This window comes from Entelurus aequoreus, linkage group LG05 (genome assembly GCF_033978785.1).
Source record: "Entelurus aequoreus isolate RoL-2023_Sb linkage group LG05, RoL_Eaeq_v1.1, whole genome shotgun sequence".
In the NCBI taxonomy this organism is placed as follows: Eukaryota; Metazoa; Chordata; class Actinopteri; order Syngnathiformes; family Syngnathidae; genus Entelurus; species Entelurus aequoreus.
The window spans coordinates 36,994,862-37,016,819 of NC_084735.1; the positions used below are offsets into that span (position 1 = coordinate 36,994,862).

Here is a 21,958-nt window from a genome sequence, read left to right on the forward strand (position 1 = left end):
TTAAATTGTTAGTTAACTTTTCTGAGAAACAGCCTTTTCCAGACTGATATAATTATGTCCACTGTAGAGGACACTGCTTCCCATAATGTAAAAGTTGAAAGACACTCGAATGAACATTATTTTTTCACACTGGATGTTTACATTGTCACTTTAAAGACACACAACACGTTTTTTTTATATTTGCTTGAAACAGTAGATGTTCCTGCACAATTATTCGCAATTAAAATATATACATGTACTAATAAATATGATAATATATAATACATTTTAAATATATGTTTGTCTTCAATTACAGTAAGCGTGTTTATCCTTAACATTCCTGACACTTAATTTGACACACTATGTCATTTGTAAGCCTTTTATTTGGGAGGGGGACATATAATAATAATATCGTACAGTGGCCTCAATATCGTGATAATATCATACCGTGAGATTTGATACCGTTACATAGTGTTCAAAAGTGTATCATGTTAAACTGTAAGTAGGTTAGCTATAATTATGAATATGATTAAAATCAATAGAAACATTACTAATTCAGTGTTATTATTTGCGTGGGCCCCCTTGTAGTGGAAAAGTTGGGCCTTGAAGTCAAAAAGGTTAAGAACCGCTGCTGTAGGTAAAGTTGCAATTTTTAATGGCAACAAAGAAAGTATGCCGGATGGAAAACACTCCAATGTAAAGTAAGGCTCCACTTTTCCAAAATGTGCTATCTTGATGATAATGTATATTTTCTTAGCCATATACTACATGCTACTGATTAGCATTAGCAATTTTACAAGGCGATTTCAACAACTACAACGGTGGGGCACGGCGTGGCGAAGTTGGTAGAGTGGCCGTGCCAGCAATCGTAGGGTTGCTGGTTACTGGGGTTCAATCCCCGCCTTCTACCATCCTAATCACGTCCGGTGTGTCCTTGGGTGAGACACTTCACCCTTGCTCCTGATGGGTGCTGGTTAGCGCCTTGCATGGCAGTGTGTGAATGTGTGTGTGAATGGGTGAATGTGGAAATACTGTCAAAGCGCTTTGAGTACCTTGAAGGTAGAAAAGCGCTATACAAGTATAACCCATTTATTTATTTAACTGAGATGCACGTTACAATGAAACAATTGGTGTGTAATAAAAAGCAATACTTACAGTATAAACACTTTGTAGAGCACAACACAATACTATATTTAGCTTAGTGGCAATGACTCCTTTCTAGCTAGGCAACACACCGTAGCCTATACACTAATGCAGTGATTCTCAAAGTTTGGTACCTGTCTAGTGGTATGCAAAATAGTCACTTGATTAAAGTACAGTGTTTTATTTTCCTATATTCAAACAATGGTACTGTTCAAACCGTGTGTAATGTTTACGATTAAATGAATAAATAAAACCTTTGCCTTGTTTTTAAAGAATACTCCGCTACTATATTTGAATGTTTGTCATTATGGTGGTACTTGGAGAGCCAAGTGTTTTTTGAGGTAGTACTTGGTGAAAATAGTTTGAGAACCACTGCACTACAGTCATGTAGCGTCTTGGAATTGCAACTGCATGCAAAGTCTACAATATAATATAATACTTGCAATGAGACTCATACATGTAAAAATAAACCATTATATCACAAATGGACAGCATGGCTATCATTATAAGTTTAGTTCATTTTTAAATGTTGTACAAAAAAATCAGCTTTTTAAAAATTAAACAATTAACTTTATTAACATACACAAAAGTACCGAAAATTGGTACCGTGAGTACTGGTATCGACTCAAAAATATAGGGAATTGGTACCATATGTGTTCAAATGTGAAAAGTACCCATCCCTAATGTTGATGCATGCAACTGTATGCATGTGTGTCTGACTGGCTTGAATAGTGCAAACAAAGTTATTCTGCTGCCAAAGTGACAGCTTTTAAACAAATAAATACATTAAAATAAGCATCTGACTCACCAGGAAACTGGTAACTGTAGCTGGGTGCGAATCCAGTGTATCCACGGCCATACGTGGCCACAATATTCGGGTAACCTTACAAAAAAAAAGAAAAACAAATATGACATCAATGCAGAGATAATAACACCCACAAGAAAATACTTGATAAGCCTTATACTGTATGTATCATACTAAGGCCGTATTGGAAAAATGGAACGGTAGTGGTAATTTACTTTGATGCTTCCAGGCTAATAAAAAGAGGTGACATGTATTAATGCATCATAATGTTTATGGTAGACTGTCAAATGAAAAACATTCGTTGGGTGCTGAGTGAGGACACGCGCCACCCCTTAATCAATGGTCAACTGTCTTAATTAGATTAGCCACTAATTTTGATGGAGTCTCTCTTGTTGTTTTCCCAACACATCACTAAGTCACAGTAATTCATTAAAGGCTGTGGACATATTTGGTTGATTACAAGTTTACACACTTGAGGAAAGTTAGCCATAACCTGCAGCCTTAAGTAACATGAACACATGGTAAAATTGCTCTGCTCTTGGTTCTCAATTCTTCTTTTATTGACCAAAAATGTTCTGGCATTTTTATATGGGAGAGTAATAACATTTATAGCCCCTATGGGGACACTGTTAGATGGCCTCCAGTGGCGTTGTTGTACTTTATGTTCTGTGGACCGAGCAGAGAGCGCCATACACTAATGTTGCGAGGTGTACTGGGTCATTGTGATTTTAAATAGGACATTCCGTGTCTACTTGTATGGCTATTGTCTGACATCCTATTGGAGGCTATAGGAAATGTAAGTTATGTAATCCAATTGTTCAACACATGACTAAAGTGAATAGCTCAACACTTTCTTTGCCAATGTATTGTTGGTTTATCCTCAGAGTTGTCTGCAGTGGACATTTGTTTTAGGCTATTTATTTTTTCAGAATTACATGTTTTGTTTAGTTATGCAACAAATGTCCTCTGCGGTGGACATTTGTTTTTATGCTGTTTCTTTTGGCAGCGTTACATGTTTTGTTTAGATATGCAACAAATGTCCATTGCAGATGACGCTGGTTCTCAAGAGGTTATTATATCAGAGCTACAGAGTTTCTTTAAGTGGAAATTTGACTTTTTCTTTACAGTTTAATCACAGACTGGTCCCCTGGGCAGCTTATATTTTATTTATGGAAGCTGCTAAGGCGTATGAAGAAAGAAGACCATCCATCTTTAAATAAGAGTAATGCAGACATAATAGAACAGGGGTTTTCAGAGTGTGGCACAAAGAGCCTCCCCACAGAGAACATAAAACGGCCCCTAGTCCACCACTACTGGGCCTATTTTTATATGCTTCCTCTTTCATCATACCAACTAATACTATATTTTTGGCCTCAATAACTGATGTTAGCAGATTTTAAGAAAGTTGTTCTTTATTTTTCTCAAGCTGCTGCATAAACTCTCAAAAATAGAGATACAAGACAAGAACATTTCTGTACCTCTTGGTACATTTTTAATGAATGTTCTCTCAAAAGTACAATGTCGATCATTAAGAGGCCAGAATTGTATATATATATACATGATGATATAAAGTACACATTTGTACCATTTTAACAGTACCCCAAAGGTACCTGGTGTATTAAAATGTGTTTAGCTGATAGACAATGCCAATTATTAGTATTTTAAATAGAGAGTACAAATAGTATATTTATAGTTAAAGCATTGAGAACCATTATTAATACCGGTAATAATATCAATCAATCAATCAATGTTTATTTATATAGCCCTAAATCACAATAATGTCATAGCACATTTGTCTGATATTAGCATCTTTGAATGATGCCATTGTCTCCATTCTATTAACTTAATTATTTTCAACACAATCTAGTTTTATTGTCAAATTAATCCTTTAAGATGTTACTTATTGTTGTGTATTGAGCTTGTATTCTCTTTGATTATGTGTTCCATTATGTGAGCTAGATGAGGTGGTTCCGGCATCTGGTCAGGATGCCCCCCGGATGCCTCCCTGGGGTGGTGTTTAGGGAAACTTGAATTTCACCATCCCATTCGATAGTAACATTTGCATTCCCAGAAAATAAAATATATAAAAATGTACTGTCAATTACATTTTTTATTAAGTCAAGTGTTTGGATTATTCCACACTGTCACATGGTCCACAGAAAACTGCATCATACATGGGAAGGCCAAAAGTAAGTCAATCATTTATTTTTCTCTATGATAAATGACATTTCCACTATGACTGGAAATCTCAGAACAGTCCTGCTATCTAATTTAGTGTTGGATGTTATTTGTTTTTTGTTGAAACACTGTATTGTGTTTAGTGTCAACATACTATTAGTATAAATGCCATATATTTGGTAATTCTACAATAAAAACTCTCTCTTGTTACTTTCAGTCCTGTTTTCCAAATGAGTCATCTTCACCATAGGACCCTTGTCAAAAATACACACTTTGCGTCGTTAAATCAGTTGAAAAAAAGGGCAGGGATTTAATAATAATAATAATAATAATAATAATAATAATAATAACAATAATAATGATGATAATTAGCTTTATTGTCTCAGAGGAGAAATTTGTTTTGGACATCAAGACACAACGTTTTACATACATCCGACAATACAGTGACGACAGTGAACAGTGCGCATGTATATCAGTTAGTTATGAGATCACACATTACACTCCCCCCGTATTGCACTATCCCAATATTGAACTCCTTATTATTGCATGGGGTTATTACACTAATGTTCTGTTGTTAAGTGCTTTGATTGCCAGTGGGACAAAGGAAAATCTATTCCTGTTGAGTTTGTATGTTGCTGTTCTGTACCGTTTACCATTTAGCATCAATTTCACTAATGAAGTATGTGGTGTGGGTCACGGGTGATTTTAAGACCCTGCTTCCTCACAGTCTTGTCGAATATTTCTTGAAGGGAACAAGGGGGCTGCATGCCAATTATTTTACCAGCCCTCCTGATAAGGTTTTGAAGTTGGGTTTTGAGTTTGACAGACAGATTTCCAAACCATGTGGAGATGCCATAACAAATGAAAGATTCAATGTTTGCCTTATAAAACAACATCATGATAATGCGTGCCACACCGTGGACCCTGAGCCTCCTTAGAAAGTGCAGGCGCTGGTTAATACGGGAGCAACTTGGTTGGCCCAAGTTAACTGGGAATGAAAACAAATACCCAAGTACCGGTACTTATAGGAGAACACCTGCTCCCCTCTCTCCCCATGGATAATGATCGGGCTGTGATCCCCCACAGATTTGGGATCAAAAACCATCTCCTTAGTGGGATGACCGACTTAGTCACATGCTATGATCTTTTAGAAATGACATGATTTATGAGTTTTTTGTCCATGATTTCACCGTTGAATTACTCAAACAGGCCAAGTACAATTAAAGCTAAGTCATTTCATAGCTTGGTAAAAATGCTGTTAATAAAAGCCCAATAAGAGTGGAGCCTCGTAAGAAACCTTCACAAGCAGCAGATGCATTGTCGATCTGCTGTCACAATGCTTATTAGAACCGCACATTCTCCAGTTAATTAGTTGGACAGTTTGAGACCGAAGCAGCTGTGAGCAACATATTGAGAAACGGATGTGAAGGAGCGACGAGAAAAGTGGCACACACACACACAAAAAACAAAACATGTGAGGAGAGTGGGTGGATGAGCAAGTGCGCTTACGTGTGAGTCAGTGAGAATTTAAGTACCATCAAGGGGAATATAAACATAATTAACCCTCTAATTATGCTATATGTCTCCGTCTTTATCTTTCTTCCACAAGCTATTACCACCTAGCAACCATAACTCTGAACTAAATGACCTAATAAGAGGAAGTCCTTTAGGCCTAGACAGAAGATGTCATAACTCTTTCTTCAGTGTGTGCCAACAATAACCACGCTAAAACCTTAAAACCTAGTACTTATGTATGATTACTTCATGTTAGAGTCCTGCTGAAAAGTCTACAATTAGTGTGTGAATGTCGAAAACGATCCATTGGGATGAAACGAACGCGCTGAACAGGAGCATAGCAGCAAATTCTGGCCCCCCATATCCAAGATTCGTAAAGAGACCCCCATTCCATCCTAAAACTAACACTTTGTATGTTTACATATACTTAAAAAAATATAATTGCATGGATTTGGTTGAAACCAGCTTTTTAAAAACACATGTAATAACCATAATTAAGTTTTGGAATTTTAAAAGATTTGATTAACGTATTTACAACATGTCTGAATACTGTAAAACAACCTAAACAATTTAGTTTTGTTTAGAAAAACAAACAAACACTATGTATATATATATATATATATATATATATATATATATATATATATATATATATATATATATATATATATATATATATATATATATATATTATATATATATATATATATATATATATATATATATATATATATATATATATTTATATAATATTAAGTGTCCAGAATAATAATTAAAATATTATAATAATGCTTAAATAGGATTAAAAAAGTCTTCCTCTACTTCAGAATGAAAAGTAGAGATGAGCTAATTCCCGCAGGATTAGCATGAGTGGATAACATCAGTTATAATAACGCATCATTATTATTATGATAATAATATTGTTTTGGCATCTCCTGGGGGTTAAGCCTTTCTCTGGCTTTGAAACCTAGTGACGCCTCTGTTTCTAACCTTAGTCGAGGATCTTCGAACACACCACATTTGTGTGCAATGAGATGCAAAAACTTGTACACAGCTTTCTTCTTTGTATGTATATTTTTTATAATCCCTTTATCGTTGATCCATAATGCGGGTGCTGTGCGTGAATGCTTAAAAATGAGGTTTGATGACATTATGATGCCTGTGTTGAGTGAAGTGTTCCAAGTTAGGTTTGCCACTATCGGGGTGGAAGGAACCATTTTGCATTTTTGATAGGAGGTGTACAGTAGGGAAGGGATTCATTTGGCCACATTCCTGGGTGTATCCCTGTGAGAGGAAGCGAGGTTAACCATTTTGCGATGCGGTCTGCGGAAAATGATGGAAAAGCGCCACTCTACATAGCAACTGACGCTGTGGTCGAACTTGGAATTGCCAACAAAAAACAGTTTAAGATACTCAACACTCTACTGCCATCTGGTGGATAGTGCAACCCCTCCAATTCATCACTTTTCATGTGTCAGGTAAACCGCTACGAATGCAGCCATATGAATTCCCTTCCTACTGTAGGTCGTCTTAGACATTCTTAATTTGATTCAATGTTATTCGACGTTATTATTGAACTTTCACAACTATTTCTATTTGATCATTTATGACTTCTTTTTTTATAACTTACATATTTAAATGGCAGAAAAAAGGCACTGCATCTACAAATTTATATCATACATTTTATATGACAGATCCTTCCATATTTTGCATGCAAGCATGTTTCTGTGTGTGCGCAGATTCCACTCTGTATGCCTTAGAGCCGGTGTCAGCTGGAATCAGAAAGGTTGACCTTGGTCATAAATATCTAATCAGTGTTTGCTGTCCATGAAAAAGATCAATTTATTCCTGACCCAATGGGAAAATGTGTCTGCCTAAGTCCTCTCCCCCCTCATGCAGACAAAACGTAATGCACGTCAGAGAGGCGGCGAAGGGAACGTTAACCTGGTGTGGATGAATGCATGAAGGAGAAAAAAATAGAAATCTTCATTAGCTTCTGATGAGAAGTCATCACCTGGAAGCTACAGATGGATAGCTTTCACAAAAAGCCCTCATTGTTTGTTTGGACTGAAAAGAAGTGAGATATAATGAAAAGCCATTGTGGAGCACCACAAATTGGATATTATGTGTTTGATATTGTCAAACAGAAGAAATGCCAAGCTAAAATTGCCAGCTTAAATGGCAAGAATGATGTAGCAGTTTTTGACAAAGCTTGTGTTACAAAATTTAAGTGGCTCGCAATGTGCTCCTCCGAAACACAGACAAAGAAATATATATATTTTTTCCCCAGAAGACTGGATTAAAATGCTATCTTATGTCATGCACACCAGCAAATATTATGATGGCAGAAAAACAGAAGTGGTGCAGGGTAGAGAGGGGACGGGGGATGCTACCTATTTCATTACACCGAGCCTGCCATTGTGTTGGCCCGGTGGCGGCGTCTCCGCACGCTCCTATTTGCCTTATTAATATGCATGCTAACGTACCTATTTTATGGCTCAACAGCTCTGATTCACTTTAAAATCAATTATCCATCTGGCTCACCCATATTTCGCTCAGGCTCAAATGTCTGTTTATTTCAACAAACATACAGCACAATAAAGATAAATGCCTCGATTAGAAGCAGTAAACAAAGGAGCCAGGGAAGGCTTTAATGAGATTTGGCACACAAGAATCTTACACTTTCTTAAATAATGAGCCAGGGGTCTTGTGTTTTTCTAAATGCAAATTATATAAAGAAATGTTTCGCTGTCCTTGTTCCAATTTCATTTAGATAAGAGTGTCTCTAAACAAGTTTGCTGTTAATATTCTTACATGAGCACATCACTGCCTCTCTGCTTCGTCCCAGCGGAGGGGAACAGAGCTCTCCTTAGTGCTTGACAAGTTCGGAGAAGTTGCCTTTTAAATACGCTGACAATGTCACACGCATACGACTTTGAATAGACGGACCGCTAGACAACTCGCCAACACTACCAGGCGTGCAACCTTCTTATCAAAAAAATATATCTTTGTAGTCTTACACTTTAACAATAGTTGCGCACAAAGTGCTATTGTACACAATTTTCAATTCACCTCACATAGAATCTAAAGCAGAGGTCTTCAACAGGGGGTCCCTGACACCTATGGGGTCCGCAGTGGGATTGCAGGTGGGTCGTGAAATGTCTTTATTTTCATCCATCCATCCATTTTCTACCGCTTGTCCCTTTTGGGGACTTTATTTTCCTTCTTTTTTTTTTTTAATTTAATAATATTTCCACCCAGAATTTTTTCAACGGATTGAAATGTCTTTAAATACACAGTAACGTTGGTCCAACACACTGCAATGTAGTTTATAAATAGCAGTGGCATGGCCACTCTACTCATTGTCCATTACATGAATAATTACATTTCTATATTTAGCATTATAGTTAGCATTTCAAAAAATCTAGCGATTGGCTGAGCAAGCTGCCAGCGGGCAATTAGCGCGCTGGTTGTCAGCTCAGTATTAGCGGTGTTATACCGTGTTGTTTTATATATAACACAATTGTATACAAGATGGCGGCGCATTGCTATGCAGCGGCTTGCTAACGCTCTTGGGAGTGTAGAGCGATTTGGCAAAAAACCCCCGTCATTTTTGTCAATTTAATGGCTGGCTCAAAGCGTGAACACTCTGTGATCACATACGACCAACAGACAATTCTGGATGTGGATGGATCGGGTTGTTATAGACTGAAAGATGCATGTACGGTGGACCTCCTCGCTAGCATGGGAATACTTCGCGGGCTACATCGAGCGGCCTTTGTAGCAGCGGAGTCAAGTGCTAGCGGTGACCGCCAATGGAGACGACGTAAGCGGTGTGAGCGGAAGCAGAAGCGGGGATGCCGAGCGGGGCTAACAACAAAGGGAAAAGCTAACCAAAGAAGCGTGGAGTCTCCGGGTAAGAAGCCATTTAAACTAGAACTAGCCGGCGCCAGGCTGGATAATCCCTGCACACATAGCAATTCTCTTAGAATAAAACACAACTCACATAATGTTTTTTCTTTTGTGACCGTGTCAGAGGCAGACATACATTGTACTGAGGTAGCTAACTATGATGCGTTCAGTTTATCGCAACATCAAGCAAACAATCTGAATATTCCCGTCGTATCAATTCCTAGATATGGTCAAAACTATTTAAAGTGCACTACGCATAATAAACGCAACATTATTAATATTGCTACTTCGGATAATTTCGACAAACAATCCTCAAAACAGCCCACTACCTATAATATGGGCTTTTTAAACATAAGATCATTATCTTCCAAAACGTTATTAGTTAATGAAGTCATTAGAGACAACAAACTTGACGTCGTTGGTCTCGCCGAGACCTGGCTCAAACCAGACGATTTATTTGCGCTAAATGAGGCATCTCCTCCTAACTATACCAATACACATGTTGCCCGACCTCTTAAAAGGGGAGGGGGTGTCGCACTAATATACAATGAAAACTATAATTTTACACCTAACCTAAATAATAAATATAACTCGTTTGAGGTGCTCACTTTGAGGTTTGTCACACCGCTGCCTCTCCACCTGGCTGTTATCTACCGCCCCCCTGGGCCCTATTTAGACTTCATCAGTGAATTCTCAGAGTTTGTTGCTGATCTAGTGACGCACGCCGACAATATAATCATAATGGGGGACTTTAATATCCATATGAATACCCCATCGGACCCTCCATGCGTGGCGCTCCAGACTATAATTGATAGCTGTGGTCTTACACAAATAATAAATGAACCCACGCATCGCAACGGTAATACGATAGATCTAGTGCTTGTCAGGGGTGTCACCACCTCTAAAGTTACGATACTCACGTACACTAAAGTAATGTCCGATCATTACCTTATAAAATTCGAAGTTCTGACTCATTGTCAACAAACTAATAATAATAATAACTACTATAGCAGCCGCAACATTAATGCTGCCACAACGACGACTCTTACTGACCTACTGCCTTCGGTAATGGCACCATTCCCAAATTATGTGGGCTCTATTGATAACCTCACTAACAACTTTAATGACGCCCTGCGCGACACCATTGATATTGTAGCACCGCTAAAGCTAAAAAAGGGCCCCTAAAAGGCGTACCCCATGGTTTACAGAAGAAACTAAAGCCCATAAATTATCATGTAGAAAGCTGGAACGTAAATGGGGTGCGACTAAACTTGAGGTTTTCCATCAAGCATGGTGTGATAGTTTAATAACTTATAAACGCATGCTTACCTCAGCTAAAGCTAAATATTACTCACATCTCATCCACCTCAACAAAAATGATCCTAAATTTTTGTTTAGTACAGTAGCATCGCTAACCCAACAAGGGACTCCTCCCAGTAGCTCCACCCACTCAGCAGATGACTTTATGAATTTCTTTAATAAGATAATTGAAGTCATTAGAAAAGAGATTAAAGACAATGCATCTCAGCTACAACAGGGTTCTATTAACACAGATACGACTGTATATACGACGGATACCGCCCTCCAAAATAGTTTCTCTCTCTTTGATGAAATAACATTGGAGGAATTGTCAAAATGTGTAAATGGGACAAAACAAACAACATGTTTACTTGACCCAATTCCTGGGAAACTTATCAAGGAGCTTTTTGTATTATTAGGTCCATCAGTGTTAAATATTATAAACTTATCACTTTCCTCTGGCACTGTTCCCCTAGCATTCAAAAAAGCGGTTATTCATCCTCTACTCAAAAGACCTAACCTCGATCCTGATCTCTTGGTAAACTACCGGCCGGTGTCCCACCTTCCGTTTATCTCGAAAATCCTCGAAAAAATTGTCGCACAGCAGCTAAATGAACACTTAGCGTCTAACAATCTCTGTGAACCTTTTCAATCCGGTTTCAGGGCAAATCACTCTACGGAGACAGCCCTCGCAAAAATGACTAATGATCTATTGCTAACGATGGATTCTGATGCTTCATCTATGTTGCTGCTTCTTGATCTTAGCGCCGCTTTCGATACTGTTGATCATAATATTTTATTAGAGCGTATCAAAACGCGTATTGGGATGACAGACTTAGCCTTGTCTTGGTTTAACTCTTATCTTACTGACAGGATGCAGTGTGTCTCCCATAACAATGTGACCTCGGACTATGTTAAGGTAACGTGCGGAGTTCCCCAGGGTTCGGTTCTTGGCCCTGCACTCTTTAGTATTTACATGCTGCCGCTAGGTGACATCATACGCAAATACGGTGTTAGCTTTCACTGTTATGCTGATGACACCCAACTCTACATGCCCCTAAAGCTGACCAACACGCCGGATTGTAGTCAGCTGGAGGCGTGTCTTAATGAAATTAAACAATGGATGTCCGCTAACTTTTTGCAACTCAACGCTAAGAAAACGGAAATGCTGATTATCGGTCCTGCTCAACACCGACATCTATTTAATAATACCAACTTAACATTTGACAACCAAACAATTAAACAAGGCGACTCGGTAAAGAATCTGGGTATTATCTTCGACCCAACTCTCTCGTTTGAGTCACACATTAAGAGTGTTACTAAAACGGCCTTCTTTCATCTCCGTAATATCGCTAAAATTCGTTCCATTTTGTCCACAAGCGATGCTGAGATCATTATCCATGCGTTCGTTACATCTCGTCTCGATTACTGTAACGTTTTATTTTCGGGCCTCCCTATGTCTAGCATTAAAAGATTACAAATGGTACAAAATGCGGCTGCTAGACTTTTGACAAAAACAAGAAAGTTTGATCATATTACGCCTATACTGGCTCACTTGCACTGGCTTCCTGTGCACCTAAGATGCGACTTTAAGGTTTTACTACTTACGTATAAAATACTACACGGTCAAGCTCCTGCCTATCTTGACGATTGTATTGTACCATATGTCCCGGCAAGAAATCTGCGTTCAAAGACTCCGGCTTTTTAGTGATTCCCAGAGCTCAAAAAAAGTCTGCGGGCTATAGAGCGTTTTCTATTCGGGCTCCAATACTATGGAATGCCCTCCCGGTAAAAGTTAGAGATGCTACCTCAGTAGAAGCATTTAAGTCTCATCTTAAAACTCATTTGTATACTCTAGCCTTTAAATAGACTCCCTTTTTAGACCAGTTGATCTGCCGTTTCTTTTCTTTTCTACTCTGCTCCCAACCCGGGGTGGACCGCTCGCCTGTCCATCAGATGGGGACATCTCTGCGCTGCTGACCCGTCTCCACTCGGGATGGTTCCTGCTGGCCCCACTATGGACTGGACTTTCGCTGATGTGTTGGACTTTCACAATATTATGTCAGACCCACTCGACATCCATTGCTTTCGGTCTCCCCTAGAGGGGGGGGTTACCCACATATGCGGTCCTCTCCAAGGTTTCTCATAGTCATTCACATTGACGTCCCACTGGGGTGAGTTTTCCTTGCCCGTATGTGGGCTCTGTACCGAGGATGTCGTTGTGGCTTGTACAGCCCTTTGAGACACTTGTGATTTAGGGCTATATAAATAAACATTGATTGATTGATTGATTGATATAAGTAGGGGCTCCCTGCTCCAGGGTCCTTAGCTTGGAAAACTTTGAAGACCCATGATCTAACACAGGGGTTCTTAACTATTTTGACTTCGGGTCTATATATAATGTAGTAACAGACACCGTCATAATAATATGTAATATGTACACTATTTTGATCATTTTAATCATTGCCGGAACTAAATCTTTGGCGCATTTATTTACGTTTCCATAGCAGCGCATGTCTGACTTCTGGCAACAACTTATTCCGCATACAAACACGCGAATGTGTTCTAATCGTGCCAGACTTGGTAAAAAACAAAAAAGACGACTCTTTTTGGACAAATGAGGATTCACAACCTTATCTTTTTGAATCTGAATTAATGCAGGATGAACTACTGCTTCTAGAAGCGAGCCAGTACGAAGAAAGAGTGAGACGTTGGAGCAGACGGAAGCCGAGAGAGTGAGGTGAAAGTAAATCAAAGCTGCAAAATGTGGAACTTGAAGCCAAGCTATTTTGACTTAAATGGAGTGCTTACCCATAATTAACCTGAAAAACCTTCCCCGGCCAGCTGCACCCAAGAGACAACTGTCCATCGATTTAGTCACACTTTATATTGATCATGATACACGCAGCACGTCATGCGTGTTAATACAAGTACAGTACATACACTGTCTGGCTAGCTGTGTACAAACAAAACATAACATGTGGGCTAAAACTTTACAGATACTGTAATATGATTGTTCATGTTTTTCAATCAGTACAGATTGGTGGCCTATCGCATTGTGTAGTGCATTTCAAACTCAAATGTGTTTCGTGTTTGTCATACTTAGCTTCTCCGGCTAATACCGTAGCACAGCGATATTTTAATACGCTAGAAAAACAGTTCCTCAGTGTTCGTTCTTACAATAACAATGTTGCTACAGTTTGGTTATTATACGGGTTAGGGAACTTAAATGAAGTGTTGTTGACCATTTTTTTATGTATTTTTAATGTGATTTAGAGGTAGAACTGATTGCTCCCATTGGCTGCATGGCTCACCACCTAGAACAAGCCTTTTTTTATGTTAGAAAGCGAAAAAAAAAACGTTTGTCCTCTTGTCTCTCATAATGATTGTGGACGAAAGGCAAAATTCCCCAAAAAGTGCAGTACTCCTTTAAATAAACTCTCAATAAAATTTAAGTGCAAATAAAAATACAGTTTCTTCACCACTTTGGTCATCATTTTTGCACTTAAAAAAACTCTATGACTTTAGCTATAAACTTGTTTGTTTGATGTTGGCATTACTGCCACAAGTGGTGGAAAAGTGTATTACAATTGAGTACCGCTGTGGCCCACAGCTAAGAAACATATATTTTTTGGTGGCCCTATAGGGGGCGCTTACGGTTGGGCCGCAAGGTCCTATGGTTAAGAAACACTGATCTAAAGAATTAAGGTCACAGATTAGGTTTGTGCGACACCACCAAAAAAACGACTATGTAAGGTTGACCACAAAAGCAAAAATTGAGCCTATTGCGGTAGGGAAAAGCAGCAGTAGCTTGCTGTCCGGGCTGCTCAATACAACATGAACACAATAATACATACCGTATTTCCTTGAATAGCCGCAGGGGCGCTAATTAATTTAAAACCTCCTGTCACTCCGGCGTTTACCGGAAGCCGGCGGGATGGCCGTGCATGCGGTAATTATTTTAAAACCTCTTCTCACTCCGGCGTTTACCAAAAGGAATGCGGTAAATTTAGGCGTGCGCTTTGAGTGTGATGTAAGCATACCATCATGAAAAGCACATTTAATAAAAAAAAAACGTTATTATGGTCTTACCTGTACTTATAAATGGAGTCCATTTGCAGCTCCTTCTGACCAAAAGCATCGATAACTTGTTTATAGAAGTCTTCCTTATTTTCTTTCTTCAGTTTTAAAAGTCTCTCTGTCTCGATGGAGATATTCCTTTAATTATTACCTCCTGCTTCGATTGAAAGTCCAGTTTAGAAAACGGTTTTATTTTAGATACCGGTATGTAATCCTCCATGTTAAAAGTTCAGGCAGAGGAAAAAAAAAAAAATCTCTTGCTGCGTGTAGTCACTTCTTCTGCAGTACCGGAAGTCGCAAGAAGGATCACTAGCGCGGCAGCGCCCTCTACCACCAGGAGGCGGGAGTCATTTAATGACTTATACAGTATTTGACACACGCAGGTACGGTATATTAATAAAACATAGCTGCTTACTGTTCTTTTTAGCATACTGTACCGGTATTCAATAGCTTGGACCTTAAATCCTACTGAATAGCTCTTTATCTTTTTTCCTTTGTGCGATTGCAAACTACTGAAAGCAGCTTCCTCCATTTTGAAAATGAGGACAGGTAAAGCGTCACTCGTGACGTAACGAATTTGACCCGGTGGAAGTTCTAGCCATATGCTAAATATTTTGCGAAACGAGTTTGACCCGGCGAAAATTATAGACATGCGATAATAAAATTAATATTTTGCGAAACGAATTTGATCCGGCGTTAATAATGAATCGGCGATAAGGCCAAGCATGCGTTAATTATTTTGAGAAACGAGTTTGACCCGGCAGTAATTCTAGACGTGCGAATACTATATTCCCTGCGCCAATTCAAGGAAATACGGTACAAAGAAACAGAGTGCATTTGAAAATGAGCGACTGTATTACCGTAATTTCCAGTCTATAAAACGCTACTTTATCTCACGCCTTGAACCCTTTGCTTTATACAATTCATCATCGGGACATTAGCTTCACATGCTGCCAATAAATTTAGCTTTGTCAAATCAGAACAATGAAATTGTTGAACAGGTGACGATGGACATATATTTGAATATAATTATTTATTACGATCTAAATACATACAAATATATTGATGCAGGGTCCGCATCACTGCAAACGCTGCACAGATCCGTTTGTCGACCTCAGGATCCACTCTTCCCTCACTTGTGAATAAAACTCCAAGGTACTTAAACTCCTCCACTTGGGGCAAGATCTCCTCCCCAACCCGAAGATGGTACTCCACCCTTTTCCGGGCCTACAACCATGGACTCGGACTTGAAAGTGCTGATTCTCATCCCAGTCGCTTCACACTCGGCTGCGAACCGATCCAGTGAGAGCTGAAGATTCTGGCCAGATAAAGCCATCAGGACCTCATCAACCACAAAAAAGCAGAGACCTAATCCTACAGCCACCAAATCGGATCCCCTCAATGCCCTGACTGCGCTTTGAAATTCTGTCCATAAAAGTTGTGAACAGAATTGGTGACAAAGGGCAGCCCTGAGGGAATCCAACCCTCACTGAAACACATCCTCCGGTTCCCCTTCTTGAAGAGAGGAACCACCACCCCGGTCTGCCAATCCAGCGGCTCTGCCCCCAATGTCTACACAATGCTGCAGAGTCTTGTCAACCATGACAGCCCCACAGCATTCAGAACTATAAGGAACTCTGGGCGGATCTCATCCCCCCCAGGGCACTACCACCGAGAAGTTTTTTAACTACCTCGGCAACCTCAGCCCCAGAAATAATAGAGCAAAACACAGATTCTCCAGGCACTCTTTCCTCATAGGAAGACGTGTAGGTGGGATTGAGGAGGTCTTTAAAGTATCCACCGATCCACAACGTCCTGAGTCGAGGTCAGCAGCACACTATCCTCACCATATACGGTGTTGGCAGTACACTGCTTCCCCCTCCTGATGCGGCGGATGATGGTCCAGAATCGCTTCGAAGGCATCCTGAAGTCGTTTTCCATGGCTTCGCCAAACTCCTCCCGTGTCCAAGTTTTTGCCTCTGCGACTGCAAAAGTTGTGCGCTGTTTGGCCTGTCGATACCTGTACCGTTGCCTCTGGGGGTCCAATGAGCCAAAAGTACCCGATAGGACTCCTTCTTCAGCTTGACCGCATCCCTTGACGGGGTCTGGGATTACCGCCATGACAGGCACCAGCTCTGCCTCGACGATAGAGATACGGAACATGGTCCACTTGGACTCAATGTCCAGCGCCTCTCTCATGACATGTTCAAAGTTCTTCCGGAGGTGGGAATTGAAACTCTCTCTAACAGGTGACTCTGCTAGACATTCCAAGCAGACTCTCACAATGGGTATGGGCCTGACTGGTATCCTCCCCCACCATCATAGCCAACTCACCACGAGGTGGTGATCGGTTGAAAGCTCGGCCCCGCTCTTCACCCGATTGTCCAAAACATGGGACCGCAAATCTGATGACACAACTACAAAGTCTATCATCAAACTGCGGTCTAGAGTGTCCTGGTGCCAAGTGCACATATGGACACCCTTATGTTTGAACATGGTGTTCGTTATGGACAATCTGTGACGAGCACAAAAGTCCAATAACAGAACATCACTTGGGTTCAAATCAGGGCGGCCGTTTTTCCCAATCACTACCCTCTTGTCTACTGGGTTAAACTCCCACGTACAAGAATTGTCACCCCAGCCCGTCGCCTCTCAATGCGTGCAACGCCAGAGGGAAAGAGAGTCCAGCCCCTCTCGAGAGAAATGGTTCTAGAGCCAATGCTGTGCGTCGAAGTGAGTCTGACTATATCTAGCCGGAACTTCTCCACCTCGCGCATCAGCTCAGACTCCTTCCGACTCCGCCAGTGAGGTGACTTTCCACGTTCCGTGAGCTAGCTTATGTAGCCAAGGATCGGACCGCCAAGTGCCCTGCCTTCGGCTGCCACCCAGCTCACACTGCACCCGACCTCTATGCCCCCTCCTATGAGTGGTGAGCCCATTGGAGGGGGTACCCACGTTACCTTTTCGGGCTATGCTCGGCCGGACCCCATGGGACAGGCGTTCACCATCGAGCCCCACCTCTGGGCCTGGCTCCAGAGGGTAGCCCCGGTGACCCGCATTCGGGTGAAGGAAATCTGGGTCCTTGAATTTGACTTTACATAGAGGTCTTTGAGCTGCTTTTTGTGTCGGGTCCCTCCCCTAGGACCTGTTTGTCTTGGGAGAGCCTACCAGGGGGCATAGAAGCCCCCAACCAACATAGCTCCTAGGATCATTGGGACACGCAAACTCCTCTGCCATGATAAGGAGGCAGCTCAGAAAGGAATTTTGCCTATCGTTAGCAATCATTACGAGAGACAAGAACACACGTCTTTTTTTATCAGGATTTTAAAGGTGATAAAAAAACGCCTGAAAAATGCAGCTCATAGGAGTCACCGTCGTAGCCTTCAAAGTCCTCAATAACAACTTCAAAACCCTCCATCAACGTTTGTATACACACTGAAAGTCTATATATAACGTAGTAACAGACACATTCATAAAAATATGCATTTTGATCATTTTAATCATTTCCCAGATTTATTTCTCTCGCGCATTGATTTATGTTTCCATAGCAGCGCACGTCTGACTTCTGGCAACAACTTGTGTTCATACTTCCGGAATTAAACATGCATGTGTGTTCTAATCATGGCAGACTTGGTAACAGACAACAAAGAGGACAATTTTTGAATAAATTAGGATTCACAACCTTATATTTTTTAAGCTAAATATAAGGAGGATTAACTACTGCTTTTAGAAGCGAGCATGAAGAAGACGGTGAAACGTTGGAGCAGACGGAAGCCGATAGAGTGAGGTGAAAGTCACTCGGAGCTGCAAATGTGAAATTTGGAGACAAGCGTTTTCGACATAAATGGCGTGCTTACCCAAAATCAACAGGAAATGTTCCCAGCCCGCTGTACCAGACGAACAACTGTCCATCGAGTGAGTCATATTTTTAATTGATTCTGATACACGCAGCACGCAATGCATCTTATTACAACTACAGTACATAGGCTATCTGGCTATCTTAGCTGTGTACAAAAAAATACTTTACACATACTGTAATATGATTGTTCATGCTTTTCATTCAGTACATATTGGTGTTCTATCACAGTCATGTGCATTACAAGCTCAAATGTGTTTCGTGCTGACGTAGACGCTAGCTTATCTCTTTCCGTAGTTAGCTTTTATGGCTAATACCGTAGCACGCCGATGTGTTACTATGATAGAAAAAGAGTTCCTCAGTGTTCACTTTTAGGATAAAAATGTCACTACCGCCTGGTTATTATACAGGTTACGGAACGAGGAGGGGGAAAAGGACGAAGAAAGCGCTCAATTACTTTTCCAGTAGGCTACTGTATGTTACAGGCAATTTATTTCGTTACATTTGTGAATGAACACAAGCGCCTAGTAAATACTTCACGTTTCAATGTGTACACCTGCGGCTTATATACTTGGGCGGCCATATGGACAATATAAAATTTGTCCAAAAAGGGGGTGGGTGTGGCTTATAGTTAGGTGCGCAATGTAGTCCGGAAATTACAGTACTAATAAAAACCAAGGTACCGCTGTAGATCTGAGTGATGTACGGTTAGTATTCACCTTTTTATTTTTGTCAATGTATAAATTAATGTTTTATCTTCCTACTTTTCTGTGGTGGAATGTTTAACAGCCAGCTGACATCTTACACACGCAAAAACACCTTCAAACATTTGACTTAAACCACCGCCAGTAAGTTGGAGCCATTTCCAGTGAGGGTTGGACTCCGCCAAAGCTGCCCTTTGTCACCAATTCTGTTCATAATTTTTATGGACATAATTTCTAAGCGCAGTCAGAGCGTTGAGGGGATCCGGTTTGGTGGCTGAAGGATTAGGTCTATGCTTTTTGCAGATGATGTGGTCCTGATGGCTTCATCAGGCCAGGATCTTCAGCTCTCACTGGATCGGTTTGCAGCCGAGTGTGAAGCGACTGTGATGAGAATCAGCACCTCCAAGTTCGAGTCCATGTTTCTCGCCCAAAAAAGGTTGGAGTGCCATCTCCAGGTTGGGGAAGAGATCTTGCCCAATGTGGAAGTTCAAGTACCTCGGAGTCTTGATCACGAGTGAGGGAAGAACGGATCGTGAGATCGACAGGCGGATCGGTGCGGCGTCTTCAGTAATGCAGACGCTGTATTGATCCGTTATGGTGAAGAAGGAGCTGAGCCGGAAGGCAAGGCTCTCAATTTACCGGTCGATCTACGTTCCCATCCTCACCTATGGTCATGAGCTTTGGGTTATGACCGAAAGGACAAGATCACGGGTACAAGCGGCCAAAATGAGTCTCTCCCTTAGAGGTAGGGTGTCATCCGGGAGGAGCTCAACGTAAAGCCGCTGCTCCTCCACATTGAGAGGAGCCAGATGAGGTGGTTCGGGCATCTGGTCCGAATGCCACCCGAACGCCTCCCTAGGGAGGTGTTTTGGGCACGTCCAACCAGTAGGAGGCCACGGGGAAGACCCAGGACACGTTGGGAAGACTATGTCTAGCTATGGCTGGCCTGGGAACGCCTTGGGATCCCCCGGGAGGAGCTGGACGAAGTGGCTGGGAAGAGGGAAATCTGGGCTTCTCTGCTTAGGCTGCTGCCCCCGCGACCCGACCTCAGATAAGCGGAGGAAAATGGATGGATGGATGGATGGACGTAAACCACAGATCAGCACTAACCACGACCGAGCCACGAACCTGGCACACTAAAGCTGCTGGCATGGCTGCTCTACCATCTATGCCACACCGACCCTAGATTATATTCAACTTCAGTGCTCCACTGCAGAATGTAACTAAGTATTTGAATATCTCAAAAATATTCATTCATATTTAGATACTATATCATCAAACAGCTAAATCTGCAATCGACTTGCAAATATTGTGCTACCTGGTCCATATAAAAATGCATGAAAATGGCACAGTGTGCACCTGCTGTGCGGAAGAGGGGGTGGAGTCGAGGTACTCGCAGAGCAAAACGAGTCCCATGCAATCAGCAGCATGTTTCTTTTGCTTTTGAATGAAAAAATAAATCTTTTATGCGAGGGCAAATCCATTTGGGTGGGTCGCACATACAAATTATATGCATGGGAAGGGCATACAGAGTGAGAGAGCGACAGGAAGGCAGTGGTAGCATGGGGGAGGCAGGAAGAGAGAGCGAGTCAAATAGTGTTAAATAAAAAGGGCCACAGGCATGGGCAGGATGGTAATGAAGAGGGGTGGACCAGCAGCTGAGGTCCCTGTAGATGAGATCTCTCCCTGACATGTGTGTCCCCTTCATTAACCATTAAGGGGGGCACAGTGATGAATCCTTAATATGACATTACACCAATTTTCCTCTTCATTTAGCCTGCTAATGTGCTGGTCTGCTCCTATATGGCCAGGGGCTGCCTGTACCAGACTCCACCAGAAATAGACCACAGCGGCCACTGGTGGCACACCTTGACGCAGCCTAATTAGGGACAACGCTCAACTAATGGGCCTTTCTTGACAAGTTTGCCTTCGTGGATTTTTGGCCTTGTTGTAAGAATACATTGATGAGCACATTTTCTCAGATCTTTAAGAATTACATCATCTAAATGTAACATAGATCAAGAGTGAACGTGTACAGTAGAAAATTCTATGACACGACAAAAAGTTCAGCATTTCATAATATGATTTACAGCAACATGGGTGATTAGCTTGCAAAAATGATGAGTACATGTCACACACTACATGCAGTGATCTTGCTCTGTACGTATCCTGCATCCCTGATGCATTGCAGCACAATCTGAAAGGACGCAGTAAACAGGGACAAACCTATTTTTTCCCATGAAAAGCGATACATTTTGAACTCAACTCGTGTTTAAAATCACTGTAGCTGGAGGTTCAACGATTTGTTGATGTTGTCGACAAAAATTGTTAATAAAACTTGACGCTCGTAAATAATTACTGTCAGTAATCGTAGTTGATGTCATCGCTTGTGTTTTTGGGGACAGACAGGAAAATGAATCTTCTACCTCCCAAGAGAGTTTTAGAAACATTTTAGTATGTGCTTTGATTGAACTTCTAGGAATTGCA

General features: G+C 41.0%; 1 protein-coding gene across 7 annotated transcripts in view; it reads right to left on the bottom strand.

Moving 5' to 3' along the window:
• msi2b (musashi RNA-binding protein 2b) overlaps positions 1-21,958 on the bottom strand; it is a 699,967-nt gene that overhangs the window by 122,182 nt on the left and 555,827 nt on the right. For all 7 annotated transcript variants that reach the window (XM_062048056.1, XM_062048052.1, XM_062048055.1 and 4 more), the window contains one exon: positions 1,931-2,005. In XM_062048056.1, coding sequence (XP_061904040.1) covers positions 1,931-2,005 — 75 coding nt within the window. The remainder of the gene's footprint in view (positions 1-1,930; positions 2,006-21,958) is intronic.